This window comes from Limulus polyphemus, unplaced genomic scaffold, assembly GCF_000517525.1.
Source record: "Limulus polyphemus unplaced genomic scaffold, Limulus_polyphemus-2.1.2 Scaffold2516, whole genome shotgun sequence".
Taxonomy (NCBI): Eukaryota; Metazoa; Arthropoda; class Merostomata; order Xiphosura; family Limulidae; genus Limulus; species Limulus polyphemus.
In genome coordinates this window covers 66,802-87,953 of record NW_013668126.1, presented here as the reverse complement: position 1 = coordinate 87,953, position 21,152 = coordinate 66,802, and the positions used below count along the sequence as shown (strand labels likewise).

The 21,152-nt window shown below is 33.7% G+C and overlaps 1 protein-coding gene across 1 annotated transcript in view; it reads left to right on the top strand.

Moving 5' to 3' along the window:
• LOC106467176 (laminin subunit beta-1-like) overlaps positions 1-21,152 on the top strand; it is a 103,200-nt gene that overhangs the window by 17,273 nt on the left and 64,775 nt on the right. Inside the window, exon 2 of the mRNA XM_013927497.2 lies at positions 4,875-4,937. Within this exon, the coding sequence (XP_013782951.1) occupies positions 4,875-4,937 (63 nt within the window). The remainder of the gene's footprint in view (positions 1-4,874; positions 4,938-21,152) is intronic.

The following is a 21,152-nucleotide window of genomic DNA, read 5'->3' as shown; positions in this document are numbered from 1 at the left end:
GTATTTTTGTTAGCAAACATAATAATAAAAAATGTTCATTGTGGTAAACGCAATAATAATTTGTTGTAAATAAGAGTTTTCTTCTTCCAGATATGTAAACAATCTTTACATGATAGAAAAAAAATAATATTATTTTCGAAATTTGCGTAGCTGAATTATGGAAAATCAGTTATTAAAACCAAAACAACTTTTACGAAGTTTAAATTCGCAGGCATGTGTAATCAAAGTAATGATTGATTCTAAAACAATTTGGTGCATAAATAGAAAAGAAAGGCAAGTGGGATCTAACATTTTTGGTAATTTTAGAATTAAAAGTTGGAAATTAGCTCTTAAATAATTTTTCCTGATAAAATGCATAGCTTGCATGCGTTATATTAAAACTATTTTGGAGTCTTATCACGTCGTTGCAGTCCTTGTTGCTACGTCCGGTTATGCTCTATCTGACGACAGAACATCTTTAAAAAAGTCTAGTAGTGTACTTTCTATTGCAAAAGGTTCCATCGTAAGGCTGTTCTGTTCAAAGTAATATTTCCTCCTAGAGACTTTCCATAATCACATCTAATATACGAGAACCTCGGTTTCCCAACGCACACTGGTATGTCTTTGAATGGAACAGCATGAATACTAATTTCATTCTCCAGCTGCATGAGGTATGCGACAGTTGAATGTATATGTCGTGGGAGCAGTTTGTTTACATATGACTTGTATTTTTTTGTAAAGGGAAGATCATTTTAGATTATGTTGCGTACTGTTGCCTGAGTTATGCTAACGGTTTTGCTACTGAACTTTATGAATTTTTACCTCTGACAAGATTTCATATTTTATTTACCACGGCTGAGGTATGACTTATTTAGAGTCTATTTCTGGATGGTCCTGGTTTCCCAAGTTGATTCATATTTCTTTGTTTTCCAATTCTATTAAGTACAAGGGATATTCCCGTTTTGGAAATTCAAATATCCGGTTTGAAAATATCTTTATGATCTGGGTGTATGAATATTTTGCATCGGATAGGGATGTCATACCCTTCCCAAAAGCGATCAGTTGTTTGGGGCATCATACAATCTACCTAACCCCAAACAGTGTCAAAATGTAGATCTGACACATACCGTTCCACTGCAAGTTGATATTGGCTATTGGTGTCACGTGACTTTCGGATTTGCATATTGAAAATCCTTTTAATATAACGCACTCAGCCTCTGTAAGGTTTTGTCGAATACGTAAACATCAAATGCCACAAACAGGGCTTGTATGTAGCATCTACTTTGTGGCAGCCACTTGGACTAATACCTAAATAAATGGGATTTCAATTAGACCGTCACAAAAAATAGCTTCTATTGCAACAACACAATAGGTTGTAAATGTTGTAAAAATTTGCAGCTTTATAAACACAAATTATGTAACGAAGAACAAACACAAATTTACAATAGGTTTCTTGAAGGGGATTAGTTAATTGCAAAATTGTTCTGCTGTTGAGTGCTGCAACTAGAAAGATAAAATTATAGGATATTTTTACTTTTTTTCAATATTTCAATGAAAGGAACAACATCTAAGGTTTTAATATTTGCTTAAGTTAATTTTGTTGAAATTCCAATGGAGATATAGGGAAAAAAGTAACACCAAGATATATATATAATGATGATCTCCAGGCCGTGGTGTGTTGCAAATGGTTATCATTTTGAATACACAGGAAACTTTGTTATACTGAAATTTTCACTAGTCATTCATGAACTACTCAAATTGTTGAATTTATTAGTTTCGGGCTAGCAGACTATTTAATAATATCCATTGCCCAAGTACTGTGGGTGAGGTGGCGTGTACTATTAAATTCACATTATATCTGTGTTAGATATACACGACTGTTCATTATAAGTTTAATAAGAGAGTATTATTTAGCTTATATAGTGCGAATGTTAAAGTAAGCTATTTTTAGAAGCGATAGTTATGGCAAGTTTGCGTACGTAACTGTTTACGAATCGTTTGTTGTGTAGTTCAATTGTTGTGAATTGACGTCATGTTACTCGAACCTTCTGAATTTTTCTCGTTACTTTAAGTAAGTATTGTTACATTATATATCTAGTAATGTGTAGAAAGTACTAGGCCTCAGTTAGGCTCTTTATAAATACCCTGCAGAATGCGATAAGAAGTTAAAAAGAATAGTAAAAGAAAACAAAAGATATATAGATAGATATAGACTGGATGATCATGAGTTTAACCATAAAGAGTGTATAGTGGCGACTTTTAAAGTGTAATACTTGCAGATTGTATTGTAATAGCAGAGTATAGAAGATCAATTCGTCTTGTCAATTGGGCTCTAAAGTAACTGAACAAGCCAGTTTGGACTTCAGACAAAAAATAGAATAATGTAAAGCTCTGGATTCAACTGTGGTAATAAACTGTGTAACAAACTTTTGTACGTACGTTTAACTTGTTTTAATATATTATTTTAAAACAACTGGACTGTGTGCTCTTTGTTTATTGTTGAAATTTATCGCCAAAAAGTCACAGACACCTACAGTAAAGAATCCGGCCCATATATAAAACCTGACAATTAGAAGGAATTATCAACATATCTCACAAAAATTTAACTTTTAGCTTTGATATATAGAAGTTAATTTAAAAGTTACTGAAGCTAATTCTATATGACAAACTAACTAGAAGTACATAACGATATAAATCAATATACAAGAAATCTAAATCTTGTGTTGATTAAAAACCATTTATTAATAATTTGGGTACCCTCGCTGCTGTTCATTCTCACTTAAATTCGTGGTATATCTTGGTACTCAAAAGGCTACAGAATTTTGTGAGTACAGTTTTGGTACGCGTAGTGTTAAAAATAGTTCGCAATCCATAGCATAAATAAATGAGGTATTGTAATACAACATAAATTCATTACGAAATGAATTTATTAAAATTATTGTTTGCTAATAATTATTATTATCAATAATTCGTGTCTACCTTTCCAGTAAGCTGGTGAATGCCACGAAACTGACTACAGTCGACACATGTTTTTAAAGTTAGTTTGACCAAGATAGATCGTACTATAACATTGTACCTTCTGTGGACTTCGTGGGCCTCGAACTTGGAGATGGACTACTTTCGGTGTTACTATCTTTATAATTTCCAATTATTTCTAGTACAATTTGGATTAACATTTTTATTTCGTGGTTACCATGTGGCTTCTAGACTGTTTTAACACTGCAATATTCACAGTGATCGTGAAGCATCGCTTTTTTCTTCTTCTGCTAAGCACAATTTGTGGGTGTGAAAAATAAACATTTAAATTGGTCATGAACATCCACAGCGCTTCATATAGTATATCTGTCTATGTTTTGGTGCAAAATACCCTGTCAATTTTGCTGTAGACTTGTGAAACAATGATAATATGAACAAATGGGCAAATTTAGATTTTGTCTATAATCGTTAAATCACTTGTTTTGCTTATTATCAATTTTGGATGGTCTCAACTATTGAAAAGGAAGGTTTTGAGCATTGTCTCAAGAATAAGCCTGCTCTTTAAGGTGGTTTTTGCCCGAATGTTCTTTTAGCAAATTGAGCAAATTCCTGTGCAATCCCTATTATGAACCACTATTGTGGTTTATGATAATACTGAGTTTTTGTCTGCCCCGAAAATGCGCGCTCATCTTGCTATCTAAATGCGCATGAGTGCGTATTTTATTTCAACGGATATAATTATAGTTTAGTAAACGTTTTGTAAAACATAATAAAAGCTTATCAAAGTTTTCAAAAAGGTCTAACGTTAGGTCATACAATAACATTATAAGTTGATTTATTGATAATATTAAATACTGTAAAGTTTAGCCCTAATTAAACTAAAGCAAAGAACGTACACAAGTTACTGTGTTAATTTATCTCTTTATTGAATATAGGCAGAACTTAATAAAGGCTTAACTAATTTTTCGGCCTAAGACAAGAGGACTTATAGATTTTGGTGTCTTCTATTAGAATTATTTTGTATTATTCTAGAATTCCTGTATTTAAAGAAGTTACTAATTTGACCGAAAATGTTTAGCGGTTCTTTGCTAGTGTTAAACAGTCTTACAACCACAAAACAGTACCACCCCTCTTTTAGTGTTACATTGTTGTAATTGGAGGCAGTATTTAGGATCGTCGGGTGGTACTTCCCCATTCTCTAATTAAAGAAAAACAGGCCAATCCAAATGTCAAGTAATAAATATACCCTAAATAGACTCCTCCACAAAAGCTAATAGCAATTACAAAAGGGCCTGATTCGATACTTTTATCATGGTCACTTGAATGTGACGTGAGGAGACATTGGACATCGTTATATCATGGTCACTTGAATGTGACGTGAGGATACATTGGACATCGTTTAAAATTCTTTCAGAGATTAATGACGAGAGAAACTTGATCAATATATGGAAAAAAATCATAAAACTTGTTGAAAATAGCTCTGCGACCAATCTTTTACTGAAAGTATGATTGCTGCTTGGTTATCTGATTGCATGTTGTTAACAAATAAATGTATCGATAATTATTTCTATGATATTTCACAAAACATTTACGGAATTAATGAAGTTTTATAAATTTTAAACTTTTTAGAGATTTTTATGCACATAATATCTGGGTATCAGCACCAAGTGGTATGACTTTTCGTTTCGGAGTATTCTACAAGAACAATTTATTTATTTAGCAGGAAATGACACAATTTTATGATGGGATAAAAACATTTATTAATAATAAAAACTTTACTAGTAAGAACATCATTGACAAAATTGCTCTTCTCAAATTATTTTCGAAAAAAATAAGTATGTTTTAGCCACAGAAATTTGTTAAGTTATTCACAAGTTTTCTGATCGTGTTTATTCTAAGCGATTTTAATTTTCTTGCAGAGTCTGCCAGCAGGCGGCAGAGGGGGCATGTTGACAGGAGATACCAAGGCAGATATGATACTGGTGAGTGTAAGAAGTCTTAGTATTATATAACAATCTATCTTTCAAACGTATAAAAATCACTTCAGTTTATTTTAATGAAGTAAAATTTAGGTATTATAATTTCACTTCATCTAAACTATTTTATAGTAGTGCACAATAAATGAAGTTAGTGAAATGGAAAAATTACATTTTTAAGGTCTAATAACTATAAAAAGTAACTAAATACTTTAACTATTAAAAAAATTGCTGAATCAATGTCGGATTTAAGGATCAGTGGGGAGTGTCGTATAAGTATGGCGCAGGTAGGTTACAACCTCTCCTAATAGAAGTAAAAACAAATAAAATATTTTAATGGCAAGTATGTGACAATTAAGTGAATAAATACATTTAACTAGATTTTTGCTATGGAGTATCTTGGACGTAAGATCCTTGTTGACGACTTATGATTCTTTTATAAAGTTTACAGGCTGAGTCATATCTAATCCCTCTTGTATATTGCTGCTAATTTTGGGTTAGCATTACATACATAAGTTATGGACATATATTTCCAGTGTTCGATTTTAGTCGAGTCAGTGCTGCTTATGATCGCATGTTTTTTCATCCTAATTAAAAGCCTACCAAAGTTATGGAAATATAAAATGTAGTCTGAAACTTGAGCGTTTATATGTTGCGCTGGAAACACGAGAGCTATCATTCAATTTGGTATAGACTGATCTGAACATCAGAGCCAGCACTGTTAGCAGTCAGTATTTTATAAATCCAGAGACATCGAATTTTGTTCCTATGATGCTTCATTTCTGATTACCAATATTATATCATAAAAGGGTTCAAACTTCAATATATGGGCGTAAATTTTCGTTCGCATATGATGATTTTTTTTCAAACGTTAGCTCCCAAATAGAGGAACTGGCCAAATACCGCAGCGTAGTTTTGTTTACTTTATTAAAGCAAACTGCTCTAAATTCGATGACGAGGAATCCACTTTGATACTAATAATGCTTGGAGGCGGTTTGAATGGGTAATGAAGAAAAACTTTAATGTAAGTTTAACATAACAGCAAATATACAACGTTTCGACAAGGTTTTGTCATCATCATAACCTTGTCGAAACGTTGTACATTTGCTGTTATGTTAAACTTATATTAACGTTTTTCTTCATTACCCATTCAAGCCGTCTCCCAGCATTATTAAACTGCTCTAAACATGTGTGTACTTCGTGGATTATTCCCCGAAAAAGCTGGTCACCTTATGCTCCAATCCTTAAATCCATTTCTGTGAATCTGTGAAATAAAAATGTTTCAATTTTTTAATGTAGGAAAACATGATTTTAAAAGTAATATGTATGTATTCAACTGCTTTCAATCAGACTTTAGATTTCTTTACACTGAAGCGTTCCGAGCTATCAACATCTGTTTAATGTCATGAGGGAACACGAGTCTCTTAGGATGGTATGTATGGAAGTGAAAGGAATTTGCGAATCATGATTGTTGGTTCTTTTGAAATTTTATTTTGTATGAGTTATATATAAGTGTATGTTGGAAAAAGCTAGCTTGTTAAGTATTCAATTGTGAAATGTATGTGTATTTAAATATTACTTTACAAATGATTTTGTCCAGTAACCTCCTATTCTGGTTGTTCGGTGTTGGGATTTTACGTTATTCTATGAAATAATAAGTAACAACTATACTAATAATAAGAAAAGACGTAAGTAAATGAACGTTGTGTATGTACGATACTATAAAAGTATAGGAAGCTAAAATATATTCTAGTTAAAACGGTGTTGAACTGATTTAGTGATATGGAAAATTATAAGATTATTTATTCTGTCATGAAAGAAAGGAATATGTCGCAGCATTGGTTCATTATTCTACAAACATTACTTACAGGATAATTGAGTTATAGTATTTCTAAAGGTGTTATACTGATCATAAGATATATATATGTATATTTATCGAGTGAAGTATTGCCAAAATTATTGCTAACTATGAATTCACTGATTCTGGTTTTGCATTCGACGTAAAGGAGACGAGCATTGCTAGCTAGCTAGCTTTATTAGTGTAACAAGTATTCTTGAAAGATGGGGAAGTAATCCAGACCTTCTCAGGTTACAGTTTGTGTTTATATTTTCTAGAGTTCGATGAACCTGATCCGTGCCCCAGTTGCACATATCGACCATTCCTAGACCTTTTTATTTTTCTATTTTTTTCTATTTCGTTTTACGTGCGATTTTCAGGTAATCACGAAACTCATTGTTTCTGTTATTTCTATTATGTTGTTACAAGTCAACAATAAGTAACATGTGCAAATTGATATCTAAAGTTGCAAGTTTATTTAATAAATGAAAACTATAATGAAATATTTATTGTTTGTTTAAACAGCTGAACTGAAATTTTCAGCAAATGATTTTGGTAGGACACAAATGTAATAAATTATTATATTGTATATTTTTTTACATATTTTACTTCTCTGAACAATGATTATAAAATATATTTGTTTTACCAAAGTATAAATCTTGTTAAAATGCGTCAAAATCAGTTTATACATTTAGTATTGTAACATATGCGATTTTTATATACCAGAAGTATTAAAAGACATTTGCAGAAATCTGTTAACGATGTTATTATTTATTATCGTAATCACTAATCTCTTCTAACACAAGTGTAACTATTATTAAATCTACAAGACATTGCATGTTTCAATAAAGCATATGGTGGTGGAATCGTACTTTTACTTCCTATCTTGAAGTACAACAGACATGTTTTATAGTCTATTGATGTAACTGGTGCTTCTTCATAATCCCTACCCGATGTAACTGGTGCTTCTTCATAATCCCTACCCGATGTAACTGGTGCTTCTTCATAATCCCTACCCGATGTAACTGGTGCTTCTTCATAATCCCTGCCCGATGTAACTGGTGTTCTTCATAACCCACTGGGCAGGAAAAGAGATTTTCCGAGCTACTCTAGCAGTTTTAACTACTTACTACAATTATACAAGTGTAATATTTTCATTTTTATTCATACAATTACTTGTTATCGCAGCTCTAGAAGATGGCAGTGCTTACTTTGGTGACTCTGATACGATGCATCAAGGTTCTTATTTCGATAGTTCCAAACGTACTGATCCAGTTAAGTCTCCTTTTCAATGGAATTTCAATCGTAGATCAAGTCACTCAAGAACTCAACACGGACATGGTGACATCGAGACTACTCGTACATTTTCTTGGAATGGAGCTTCTGGGAAAATACGGACAAAAAGTTTTTCCCAAATGCTTCCAGATAAAACTTTTCAAGAACGTATAGAAAGGAATAATTCGGGTGAAAGCCAAATTAAAGGAGGCGGCTTTATTTCACATAGTAGAAGCGCATTAGCTGGCTTTGATGAAAATCAAAATGTCCATAAAAGGAGACTTCCACGCTCAGACAGACAGGAATCGTCCTCAAATAATCTAGATTCCAATAGAACCTCTGAAAGAGATTACATTCATAGAAGGTCTGGAAAACACACATCTAAGAAAGCAGAAAACACCTCCACTTCTGTTCATTACAGAAGACGATACTATGGACGATCTGCTTCTGAATCATCTAGCCAGACGTATTACAACAGAACGCACTATGATAGTTCTTTAGGAAGTTTATCAACTGCTCGAAGTTCATACAGCAGGTCTTATTTTGCTGATCGAATTACCGACTTGGATAGCAATGCATCGTCAGATATCAACGGACATCCATTTCATTCTTCGATATTATCATCTAGACTTGGGAATACTTCTTTCGTGGGGGGAAATATTAATTTGTATAGCGAAATACGCGACAAATTTGGACGAGAAGATGACGAGAACATTGAAGACAATGTACATCCTTTTGGTAGGATATTATTTTTTTTATTTCTGACACTAATACAAACAAATATGGCACATCTCAAGATAGGCCTGTTCATTATTAAAACGATTTTTTAATATCACACTTAATATACACTAGTATTGTTATGAATTATTTTAACATTAATTGTTTATAGATTAAGTTAGTTATTTTTTAATGGTAGACGCAAAAATATCAAATAATGTTGAACCTGTTAGATCGCTTACATATGCACAAAATACAGTTTTATGAATTAATCTGTCCGTATAAATAGAAAAGCTTTAACAATCCCTAAAAATGAATGGACACATAATTTCTTGCCTAATTAGTTTAATATTATTGTTATTTAATATACTTAAGCTGAAGGGTAATAAAAAAAACTGTACAACAATTAATTATTTGTTTGTTGCAAAATAGTGCCTTAAGAAAACGTTTTCTGGAAACAAGTTATAAAATTCGTAAACTTTAGGACAACAAGTTAGGAATATATTGCTACGTAGCAAAGCTATTTTTTTTCTCATTTTGCATATTTCAAACTAAACTAACACCAGTCCTTTTTATTTCATTAAACATGTTTATATATTCAGAGACAGGGAAGTTTATTTATTTATTTTTTCTTCTAGAACGTATGTATCATTTTTAAGTAAGTAAATTATATTAAAAAAAAAATACATTTTGAGAAACATAGTAAAAATGTTGCAAACTAAATGTGTGGTCAATTTTGAGGTAAAATTTCTTGGTTAAATAATAATGTAGTATTTATAAACATCTCCATTAACCTTAAGTTCGTGGGTCTATTGTACAGAAACTACCATGATTTAGTGGCAACTTCAAACAAGAAAACAACGTTCTACAATAATAAACACTTCAAGGATAACAATTCTTGCAGCAACAACGTACAAGTATAATTTATGTATAAGCTGAAACCGAACAAATACTAGTTAACAGTCCTAAAATTTATATAATAGTTTATAGATGAGAAACTGTTTATAAAATAAATGCTTTCTAAATTTTTGTTATTCATATCTTGTACTACAAAAGAATAACAAGACAATTCACAGCTGTCAGATAGAGCATGATCGGATGTGAGGATATGGACTGTAACGGCGTGGTGAGGCTCCAAAATTGTTTTAATACAACGTTCTCAATCACTGTATACTCTGATCAGCATTTAATTCCGCACTAGCAGAGATCCGCAAATCATTCTCGATCAAATTAGTATCTTTATTATAACAGTACTTTTTTAAGTAATAAAATAAAAAAATCTAATTGCATACACCGAAACCTACAAGTCCTCTTGTCTTAGATCTGAAATTAGTTAAGCCTTTATTAAATACGGCTTGCATTCGATAAAGAGATAAATTAACACTGTAACTTGCGCACAGTTTTGACTTTAGTTTAGTTAGTACAGTACTTAATAGTATCAGTAAATTAACCTGTAATGTTATTGTACGACCTAACGTTAATCTTTCTAAAAACTTGAAGCTTTTAATATATTGTGATACAAAATGTCTGCTAAAGTATATTTACATCCGCCTTTTGTTTATATTCGTTGAAACGAAGTGCGCATGCATGCACATTTAGATAGTAAGGTACACGCGCATTTTCAGGACAGAAACTGAGTACTGAGAAACTGTATCATTGTAACAAATATGTTGATAACCACCGTCTAGGGAATTAGGGTGTGGTAAGGATATAACACGTCATAATCACTGTCATATCTGTCTGTATTCTTCCGAATTTTAATCCAAATACAATATTGACCATTTTATGCCATTACAGATGCTCATATTTTGCAAGCTCGTAAAATTTTATTCTTTCGGTTTATTTTCCTATACACTGGAAATACTACGAAACTGGCCTCTACATAATGTCACGTCGGTAGTTTAATAATATATAGATGTTAGCTTTTACGTGTAGTTCATATTTATAATAGAGTAAATACGTGCATTTCTAATAAGCAGTGTGCCCGTACTTTGAATGTATGCTTGCGCCATGATATAGATATATAAATAACGAGAGATGAATGTTTCTGAAACTATAAAAGAATACAACTCGTTACAGCAACAACACAATAACCTATTTTAATAAAAATTTCAAGGAAAAATTGTCTTGCAGCAGCCACAACACAATAACTAGGAATAAAACTTAAATGGTAACACTTCTCACAACAACGTCCTACTACAATAAAAACTTCAAGAATAACACATTTATTACAGCAACAATACAATAACCTATTATTATAAATACTTCAAGAAAGCACATGTATTACAGCAGCAGCAACGCAATAACCTGTTATGATCAAAACTTCAAAGACAACACTTCTTGCACAAGAAAACTGAATTATTCTAATAAAATAATTCGAGGATAACACCTTGCTGCAAGAGTATGGAAATTTTATTATAATCGGGGCTTAAGGGATCAAAAATTTATAGCAAAGACCCAAGGTTATTATAATTTACAGCAAAGACACAAGGTTATTATACTTGAGGCTTAGAGGATAAAACATCTCGCAGCACTGATTCTCAAACTTGATACTATGTATTTTTTGTGAAGTACTACGTTCTTTTTTTTCAGATATGAAATTGTTCGGTCTATACAAAAAAGGATAATATAAGACATTTGCATTGGAATGAACCTGATTTCTAGTTATTTTAACCTGCTCAGAAGATATTGCGATACTTTTCTGAGATTGTACTGATGTAATGGCTATTTTTATGGACGCGCTAAGCCAACAACGTCATGATGCGTGGTGTACCAGTAGGTTCTGCTCCCACTGTAATAGAACAAATCCTGGTTAACACTCCTACAAATTATGTAATATCTTATAGATAAGAAGTTTTTTTATAAAACAAATACACGGTTTTTTTCTTCTAATTTTTGTTATTCGTGTCTCATACTACAAAATAATATAATTTTTCCAGAAATGGCTTTTATTCAGTATACAAACGAGAAAAATCTTTGTATATCGTAGTGCATTAAAGATATATTTCTAAGTTTATGGTTTAATAAGACTGTTACTGCAGTAAAGAAACACGTGTAAGTTGTTAAGCTCTTATTCAAAAAGCTCCTCCGCCCCCCAGACATAACCAAGGCAGTTTCAAGAGCACAACCCACATGCAATTACTAGAGACATCCGGTTTTGCACGATGTTATTTCCGGTGACTTTCTATCGCCTAACCCTGTTTATGTTTTGTGATACTAAGCAATTACTGGTTTGGGCTATAATGATATGAACATCCTCAGGAAATAATAGGTCGTAATGAAATAAAATAAAACTCTGGGACTTGTTAGTCTAGTTGCTACATTTAGATGTCTGTACATTTTATAATATTTAAATATTTTGTTTTCCAATTTCATTCTGTTTTATCGCTGAATGGCGAAAACGGATGTCCAACAATGATATTGTCTATAACCACAAGTTTCTAGTTTCCACTTTCCACAAGCTTAATATTTTATGATATTTTTCCATTGGGTTCTGTTTAGTTTTGGTAGACCAATGAAATTTACAAATATGAAAGTCTAGATTTTCTTAGAAGTTCCTAAGGAAGATATTTAATAATACCTTACGCACTTTTAAAATTTTGCATTAACTCATCAAAAATATATAAAGGTATTTATATTTCATAAAACGGTTTTAACGAACAAAGCGTATTTGCTCTAAGAAATACCTGACATGCTTTTGTAACCGTAGATTGTTTTTACTTTGTTGTAAGGAAAACTACGTTAATCAAAACAGTCATTGCTATTATCACAGACATAACTTGAAAGACTTCAATATTTTAACGTATATGCGAAACTGGTTGTGATAAATAACGTGTACTTTTTCATAAAATAATTTTCACATCAACGATGAATATTTGTTTGGTTTTTAAGATACTCAGCTTGAGGATTTGCAAGACATATACTGAATTATTAACATATCCTTATAACTATAAAAAAATAAGTTATGAAGTTTGTTTGCTACTTTTAGAGCAAATCACAATGGGCTATCTGCTGTGTCCACCGCGGGGAATCGAACCCCAGATTTTAGCATTGTAACTCTTTTAACTTACCGCTGTTCCACCGGGGGACAAGTTATGAAGGTTAATAAATTACGAACTTCAGGAACTTGTCACGAGAAATACGGACCCTTTATAACCAACTTGTAAAATTAAGAAGTCATGAACCTATTAATTAGAAAAAAGTATTTGATTGCTAGACAAAATACAATAAATAACTTCTAGTATTTCGGTTTGAGTTAATCTATAAAACGGACTGGAATGTATCAATCATTTTTTTATCTCATGCATATTTTATGTGGTCTTAGTAATGTAAACTCACTTTGTTATGCATGCTGAAAAATATACAAAACAAACTAAGTTTCTAAGATATGTAAATTTTATTATGAATTATGCTAACAGGGTTTGTGCTTAGTTATCTAAATGTTTATTACTAGAAGCATTACTATTTAATTTTTAACTAAAACATTTTTTTATGAATATGTCAAATTATTTTGTAGCAGAACCTTTCTAACTTGATTCCCTGAATAATCCCTTCGATGTGGATTCCTGTACGTGGTGAGGGGACCTCCCAGAGAAGGTTCTGTACTTTCAGTTTACCTCCTCTGGGACCTGAACATCCACCTGCGTGTTTGCCATGCGTGGCAACCCGTGAAGGGGAGCAAAGGATCCCGGTGGTTGAGTGGTGTCTGAGCAACTGCAACACACCACATTGGCCTTGAATTCCTGTTGACAGATGGCCTTGGGGTGGCCCTCCCAGGGTCAGTTAGTTAGTCCTATTGGGCTAGGGTCAACTGATTACTAATGTTGGGCGTTCTTAACGGATGTTGTGGACATTGTGTTTGATGTTGGTATTTGGGTATAGTGCTCACGAAACCCTGGCGTTGCTGCAATGTCCTTGTTTGGCATTGTAGTGCGTCCTCTTGTAGGACCCCATGGTGAGTGGAGTCAGTGGGCACTGAATCTTTCTCCTTTCATTATAGATCCCCCAAATCCTAGAAAAAATAATACAATCGTAAAGAAACAGCTAATTGGTAAACGACCATGCCTTGAAGACTCCACCCCATTCTGCACCTTTACCTCGTTTTCTCATCATACATTACTTGTCGGGGGCAAATGCCTCACGTTTTTATTCAGAAGGGATTAGAGGGACTTGCTGGCTCTCCAAGGTCAGTTAAGAAGCTACATTCTGGGGACATCTTGGTGGAAACATCTACACCAACACACATTGAACTCCTCTTTATTTCGAAGGCCATTGGGGATATACCCATTGAGATTATTCCCCATGCTACTTTGACTTCCTCACGAGGAGTATTGTTGAGAGGGATTTGACGAAAATCCCCGAGTCGGAGATCCTCGCTGGTTTCTCCAGCAAAGAAGTTTTTGCAGTGTGAAGTATCCCTACTCGTAAAGAAGGAATTATGCTGCCTACCAATGTTCATATTTTGACATTTACATTGCCACGTCCACCTGCCACTGTCAAGGCAGATTATCTGAACTATAACGTGCAGCCATATATTCCCAACCCTCCCACATGTTTCCACTGTCAGCAGTTCAGTCATTTGAAGGCATATAGTCGTGGTTTTGTGATGTATGTTCATTGTGGTGGCAAAGATGATGATGCCTACGAGCGCAAAATGGACCCTCACTCTGTTAATTATAGTGGTTCCCACCCCTCATACTATAGATCTTGTCCTAAGTTGGTGGAAGAGAAAGAGGTACAGCATTTAAGGTCCACCTCCTTTGGCCCTGGCTTCCAGTGTCTGGTAGGGTCCATCTTTTTCGGCCCCTAGATGCAGAACGATTATTCGTTCATGCCCTCAGTCACTGGAATCTAAGTCTAATGACAGAAATCTGCCCACTCGACCCAGGGCAGGATCCATGGAGGTCGACAAACCTCCTTCTAGTAAAGAAAAATGTCGTGGTCGTAAAAAGAAGAGTTCCCTGCCCAGTTCTCCTCCACCTAAGTAAAAATGGCCACTTTGATATAGTGGAGCTGTCGAGGTTTTCGTTTTAATCTGGATTACCTTAAGGCCTTGATCAACTCCTATCATCCCATGTTTCTTTCATTACAGGAAACATTCCTGAAACCTGCTGATACAGTCGCTATTCAGCGGTTTTCTTTATACCAGAATGACAGGTTGTATGATGGACGAGTGCATGGAGGGGTAGCACTGCTGGTCGACCAGCAAGTGCCCACTTTGTTGGTGTCACTCGATACACCCTTGGAGGCCATAGCCATCCATGTTTCTTTGGGCTGTACCTCCACTCTCTGTTCTCTCTACCTGTTTCCTGGAGATACTTATGATCAATCAGACCTTGATGCTCTCATTGAACAGTTGTCATCTCCATTTTTAATCCTGAGAGACTTTAATGGACACAATTCCGTCTGTGGTGGTGCTGATATTGATGGAAGGGTTAATTTTGTAGAGCGTATACTCTCGGATCACAACTTTTCTCTCTTCAGTACTGGTTCTTATATTTATTTTCATGCACCTAATCAGTATTTTGCTGCCATTGATCAATCTATCTGATCTCCTTCACTTTTCTCTTGCTATTCTTGGAGGGTTGACAGTGACCCATGGGGCAGTTATCATTTTCCTATAATTTTTAGGGAGATTGGCTATGGTTGATGCCACCCAACCTGTGTGGTATGGTGGAAGTTGGACCATCCAAATGGATCTTTTTCACCTCTCGAAACTTGATCCTGCTGTCATTAATCTTCCATCTATTACTGACTGCATGGAGGCAGTAACTGATTACTTCATCCAATGAGCTGTTCATTCTATATCAAAAACATCAACACGTTTCCCATGGTATCCTCATCCATGGTGGTCTCTAGCCTGCCAGTAGGCATGGAAGGCTCAGAAATGTGCCTGGGATACTTCTTGCAGGTATCTTACTCTTTCCAACTGCATTACTTTCCAGTGGGCTTGTGCCCATACTTGGGAAGGTCATACGTCAAAGCGAAAAGGAATCTTGAATTAAGTTCACAATTAGCATCTCTTCTACCACCAGTTCCAAAATCACATGGGACAAGATTCGGAAGGTTAATGGGAGGTATTCTTCACATCCCTTTCCATCTTGCTTTCCAAAGGCCAGGAAGTTGCCAATATACAGAGCATCACCGATACTCTCAGCGAGAGTTTTCTCGTGCATCTAGCACTTCTGTTTCTTCCCCTGCCTTCTTGGCCATCAAGTCTCTGCCAGATTGATTACCTCTTTCGTTTTGGGCTGATCATTTCTATGATTATAATTGCCCCTTTACACTTGTGGAATTGAAGCTTGCTCTTCATATGTCTGATACTGACCCACCAATGTGTAGCCTTTGTGAAAACTCAAGTCACAATAGCCCACATTTTCAACATATACTTTCTACAGGTTTACCCATGACATTGGACGGTGTCATTGGTGATGGTGACACTGTCCAACTTGATTGTATTTTTAAATTTTTATGAGCCATTGACCTTTTTAATTCTATTTAAATCTGTACCTGAATTTTGGACATATTTTGGTTTTAACTCGATTTATTTTTACATTTTATAACAATTTTACTTTCACTATTTTTACTGGTTGTTTGGCGCAGATAGCCTTGTTGCTTTGCGCCATAAAACGCCAAACAAACAACCAATCCTGAATAATGTATCTGTTTGCTTAGTTAGATTTTCCACCACTGGCTCAACGGTAAGTCTGAATGCTTATAATACTAAACACCGGGTTTTGTTACCCATGATAGGCACAGCAAAAATAGCTCATCGTGTACCTTTGTGCTTAACAACAAACAAACAATACTTGTAGAATTTTTAACCATAAAATTCAAACTGGAAATATTAGATGTCACTATGAAGTGTTGGTGGATTTAGCTGAACAAGACAACAGTAACAACAACAACAAAGAAAGCTATCAACATGTTTGGAAACTTTTCACAGCAGGTTAGTTAGAACATGTAATGTTTGAATGATTTTTTGCGTTTTACAACTTGTTCCACCATGGGACAGTGGTAAGTCTACGGATTTATAACGCCAAAATCCGGGGTTCGATTTCGCGCAGTAGACACAGAAGATAACCCAATGTAGCTTTGATCTAAAAAATAAAGCAACAAACCTTTATATTCACACAAATTTCAGAGAAATATGACAACGCGCACTGACTTGTATGGTGCAATAGGGACGCTATTCAATTTACTAATAATTATTATTGCCAAAATGATGCATAAGTTTGTTTGTTTATAATTAAGCACAAAGCTACGCAATAAGCTATATGTGCTCTGCCCACCACGGGTATCGAAACCCGGATTCTAGCGTTGTAAGTCCGCAGACATACCACTGTGCCACTGGAGGGGCTATGCATAAGTAAGCACAATAATAGAGCTTACAAAAAACTACAAGTAATCGATTAAAGACTAGCGATTTATCTGGAACATTATTTTATGTATTTCTGTGATCAATTAAATATATATAGGAAGTGCTGAAGATATTTGCAATGTAAAAAACAAACAGAAAACTGAGTTATAATATATTTGTCACAATATAAAAGACTTTTGTTAAGATAGTACTGATTAATTTATTTTTGTGAGTGAATATTTTATCATTGTTTAGTTTTGTTATAATAATAGTTAAAAGCAGAAGATTGTAGGAAGTTTTTAATAATTCATTGATGTTGAGAATATCGAACGTCACATTGACTTGACATCGAGAATATAGAAGGTGGACAGACGATTAGGTAGTATAGATATAACTGGCGTGAGACGAGCGGGAGGCAGCAGAGAGATAATAGCAAAAAAGAATAAAGTTGGTATGAAGTTAACTACCATAGAAGTGATAGACCTAACGTTTAATATGTTAGAGTGAAACTAACAGTAGAAAGGAAGATAAGAAAAATAATTATATTCCGTCAAAGCGTGGTTCTAAAGTAATTGAACCAACCTGAGTGCACTTTGACAAAAGAAGCAGAGAATCTTCAAAAGAAAGAAGACCAAACGATTACGGTAACTCGCGCCATAGTTGTAAATGAATTTCAGAGAATACTAATGTGATAGAAATAGAGAAGATAGTTCGGCTTGTCAACTGAAATTTTAAAGTAATTGAATAGGCCTAAGTGGATATTTGACAAGAAGGAGAAAACTACATATATAGTATTTATGATATGCTCATAATATCTATAGTGTTGAATTTATTGTACATTGTACATATATATGTATGTGTGTGTGTGTGTGCGTGTGGGTGTATTATTTTGAAAACAATTGTAGTGCTTGCTATTTATTCATGTTGAATTTATTGTTAACAAGTCACAGACACCAACTGTAGAAGAATCTTAAGCCCAACAACAACATAGTATATATTTATACTATTAAGAAATATAATTAAAAGTATTTAAATTCTGACAATCGGCAGGCCTCAGCCAGGATTATACAGTGGTAAACAGAGATAGAAGAAAATGTAAATGACGGGGGAAATAAGTAGGCCTATCAATATAAGCACAACTGTAGTAGTAACGAATATAACCTAGAGACTAAAATTACGCTATATAACTATGTCAACAGATTTTCATAAATGGGTAGAAATATGATCTCAGCTTGGGTTAAAAGACAGTGAACTACCAGAGTTTGTTAACCCTTTTTCCACGGGTGCCCTTTACTGAGCATGACACAATGTTTTAGTGTCTTACATTCAGACTTTAATTGTACTACTTTTTGTTTATGTTATAACAATTAGAATAGCATAAAATTTTAGCTAATAATCCATGTTTAATAGTATAGAAGTTTTAAGTTTTTAATTTTACAAGGAAATATATAAAAAATTCTGAATTTCCACTATTGCGAAACGACACACGTGGGACATTTTGTCTTAGCATGTTATCATCCCTATTTTATCTATCATTCCTCGAAAATGTACTATATTAAACATAAAATACTCTATAAAATCATTATTGCTCAAACAGACCATCATTTTTATAGCCTTCAATTTTGTTTTGGTTACAGAGCTATTGAATAGAAAATCAGACCCCTTCTGTCACATCCTCTCTTTTCACAATTCCTTGGTAGTTCTCCCTTACGTTTCAGTATATATTACCTATAACCAATAGAAAGTCAAGGCTTTCATCCATCAAATGGCTTATTGTATAATGTTGTGTTCTGAACAGATAAAAGTCAATTTCACTGGAGTAGCTACTGGGAACGTTAAGACTAGCTTGGATGAATTTGTAATGGCTTTTGTCCATAGTTAGAAAGCCAGGAACATTTTTAGAAGTAAGTGAATTTGTCTACTTTTTGCATCTTATTAGTCTATATTCTTTGGTGTATTACTTAATTAGATAAAAATTGTTAAGTGCTTTACCATAATCACTAACAAAAATCAAGTTTAACTCTTCAACAATCGAGGGCAAGAAAAAAGAAGAATGGGTAAGTACTTTATTTCTTGTTTTTCATATTTATTATTTATTTATTATTATAAAGTAACTAAAATTAAAAGTGCGGATCGTTTTAAGTTATTTAAGATTAGATTTGGTAAAATAAGTAATAATAATAATAATAATAATATAATTAAAACTGTTCACGAGGCACGCACTCAGCAGCTAGTGGGTAATGTAATTCGATAGCGTAACGTGAGCTGCATGTTCCCCGAGTGATTTACAACTTATAATGGTGGGGATAGCAGTTAGACAGGTTCAAAGGGCAATAAAACAATAAAATTTAATTATAAATAGATGTATAGTGTTACGAACTAAGAGCTACTTGGGATAAACGAATGTAATTTCGGGTTACAATTTGAAGTCATTCTAGAAAGAAAAGAAGGTTAATTGAGGTTTATTTGATTTTTTTTCGGTGGTTACGAGGTCGGTCGAATTAACTGATCTCGTTTTGAGATAGGGTAAAGAAAATGACATAAAAACTACAGGGATTTAGTCAAAAAAGTTTGAAATGCATTTAGGAGGTTTTAGGGATTACACAAAGAAAATTTGAATTTTTGAGAAAATTATTATTAAATTTAACATGAAAATTACTTTGCACACGGACTATTCAAAACAAATACTCAATATATTCATGGACAAAACTTTATTTTATTTTATTATAAATACTTCACTAAGAAATATGACTTTTTGTATGTGAAAGACTTGTAATATTAACAGAAATACTGCCCATCGTGGAGGAGTTTGGTAGGTATATATGTGGTTCAAGAGTTTCCTGTGATTTCATGAAACAGCCGCTTGTGAAATTTTGGCTTAAGTCATCGTCAACTTCAAATTCTTGTTTATTATCTTATTAAAGATACCAGGAATATGCACAGCTTCATCCCATTGGTTTTTCGGGAGTCGAAAAGTTTTTCATCCTAATCATAGCTTTCACTTTGTAGATGAAGCGACTGCTCTAGGGCATGGTTTTCGGAGCTTTCATGAAGAGCATCAGAGGCTGCCTTCTTCAAAATATTGTCCTTTGACTTTACATTCTTTAACAATCTTCTGAACCAATCTCTTTACACAAAAATACTTAAATTGAAAGCTTTAAATTAATCATAAATTAGCCATAAATATCTATGGCGGCATTACTAATAAAAAGATCGTTAATTCAATATGAACCAAATATATGCGAGTACTAAGTATTTGCATTTGGTACAAAGACTCGAAAATGCATGGACATACTAATACTTTAATTGACATAGGTAAATCATTCTTATAAAGTGTGATTGACCTTTTGTAATCGCTCTCCAGTGGCACAGTGGTATGTCTGCCGACTTACAACGCTAAAATCCGGGTTTCGATACCCGTGGTGGGCAGATCACAGATAGCCCATTGTGTTGCTTTGTGCTTAATTATTACAAACAAACCTTTTGTAATCATGAAGGGATTTGATATGCTAGTAATCTTGGTTTTATTTCTTCCAGAAAGACATACCCTTTGAGATTTTCTTCCTTTACTTTTAGGGAGCACTAAGAGCATAAGCAAATTAAACTATTTATTTAGAAGTCGTCACAAAATGTGCTAATTTGAATAGTTACAAATTTTCAATCTCCTAATCCGTGGTTATTTAAATAACATTTAACTGAATAGGCGTTAGGCTCTTGGAAAGCTTTTATATATATATTGTTACGTCTCCGTTTGTTAATTAACTTTCCGTAACTTCGTTCCGACGAAACTTTAGCGACACAAGTCCTTACTTAATAAAACTGGTTTATTCTTTTCGAATATAACTTTACAATACACTTAATTTCAACGATCGCGCTAAAACAAACGCTATAACAACGAACGTGCTCAATAATACTCTCTGACTGCAGATCAATTACTCACTGTCTACACACACATTATCATCCCGTCACGTTGTCACCCTCTTTTATATACCAGACTACCCTATATCTAGTAATTGCTAGAGCATTCGCCAGG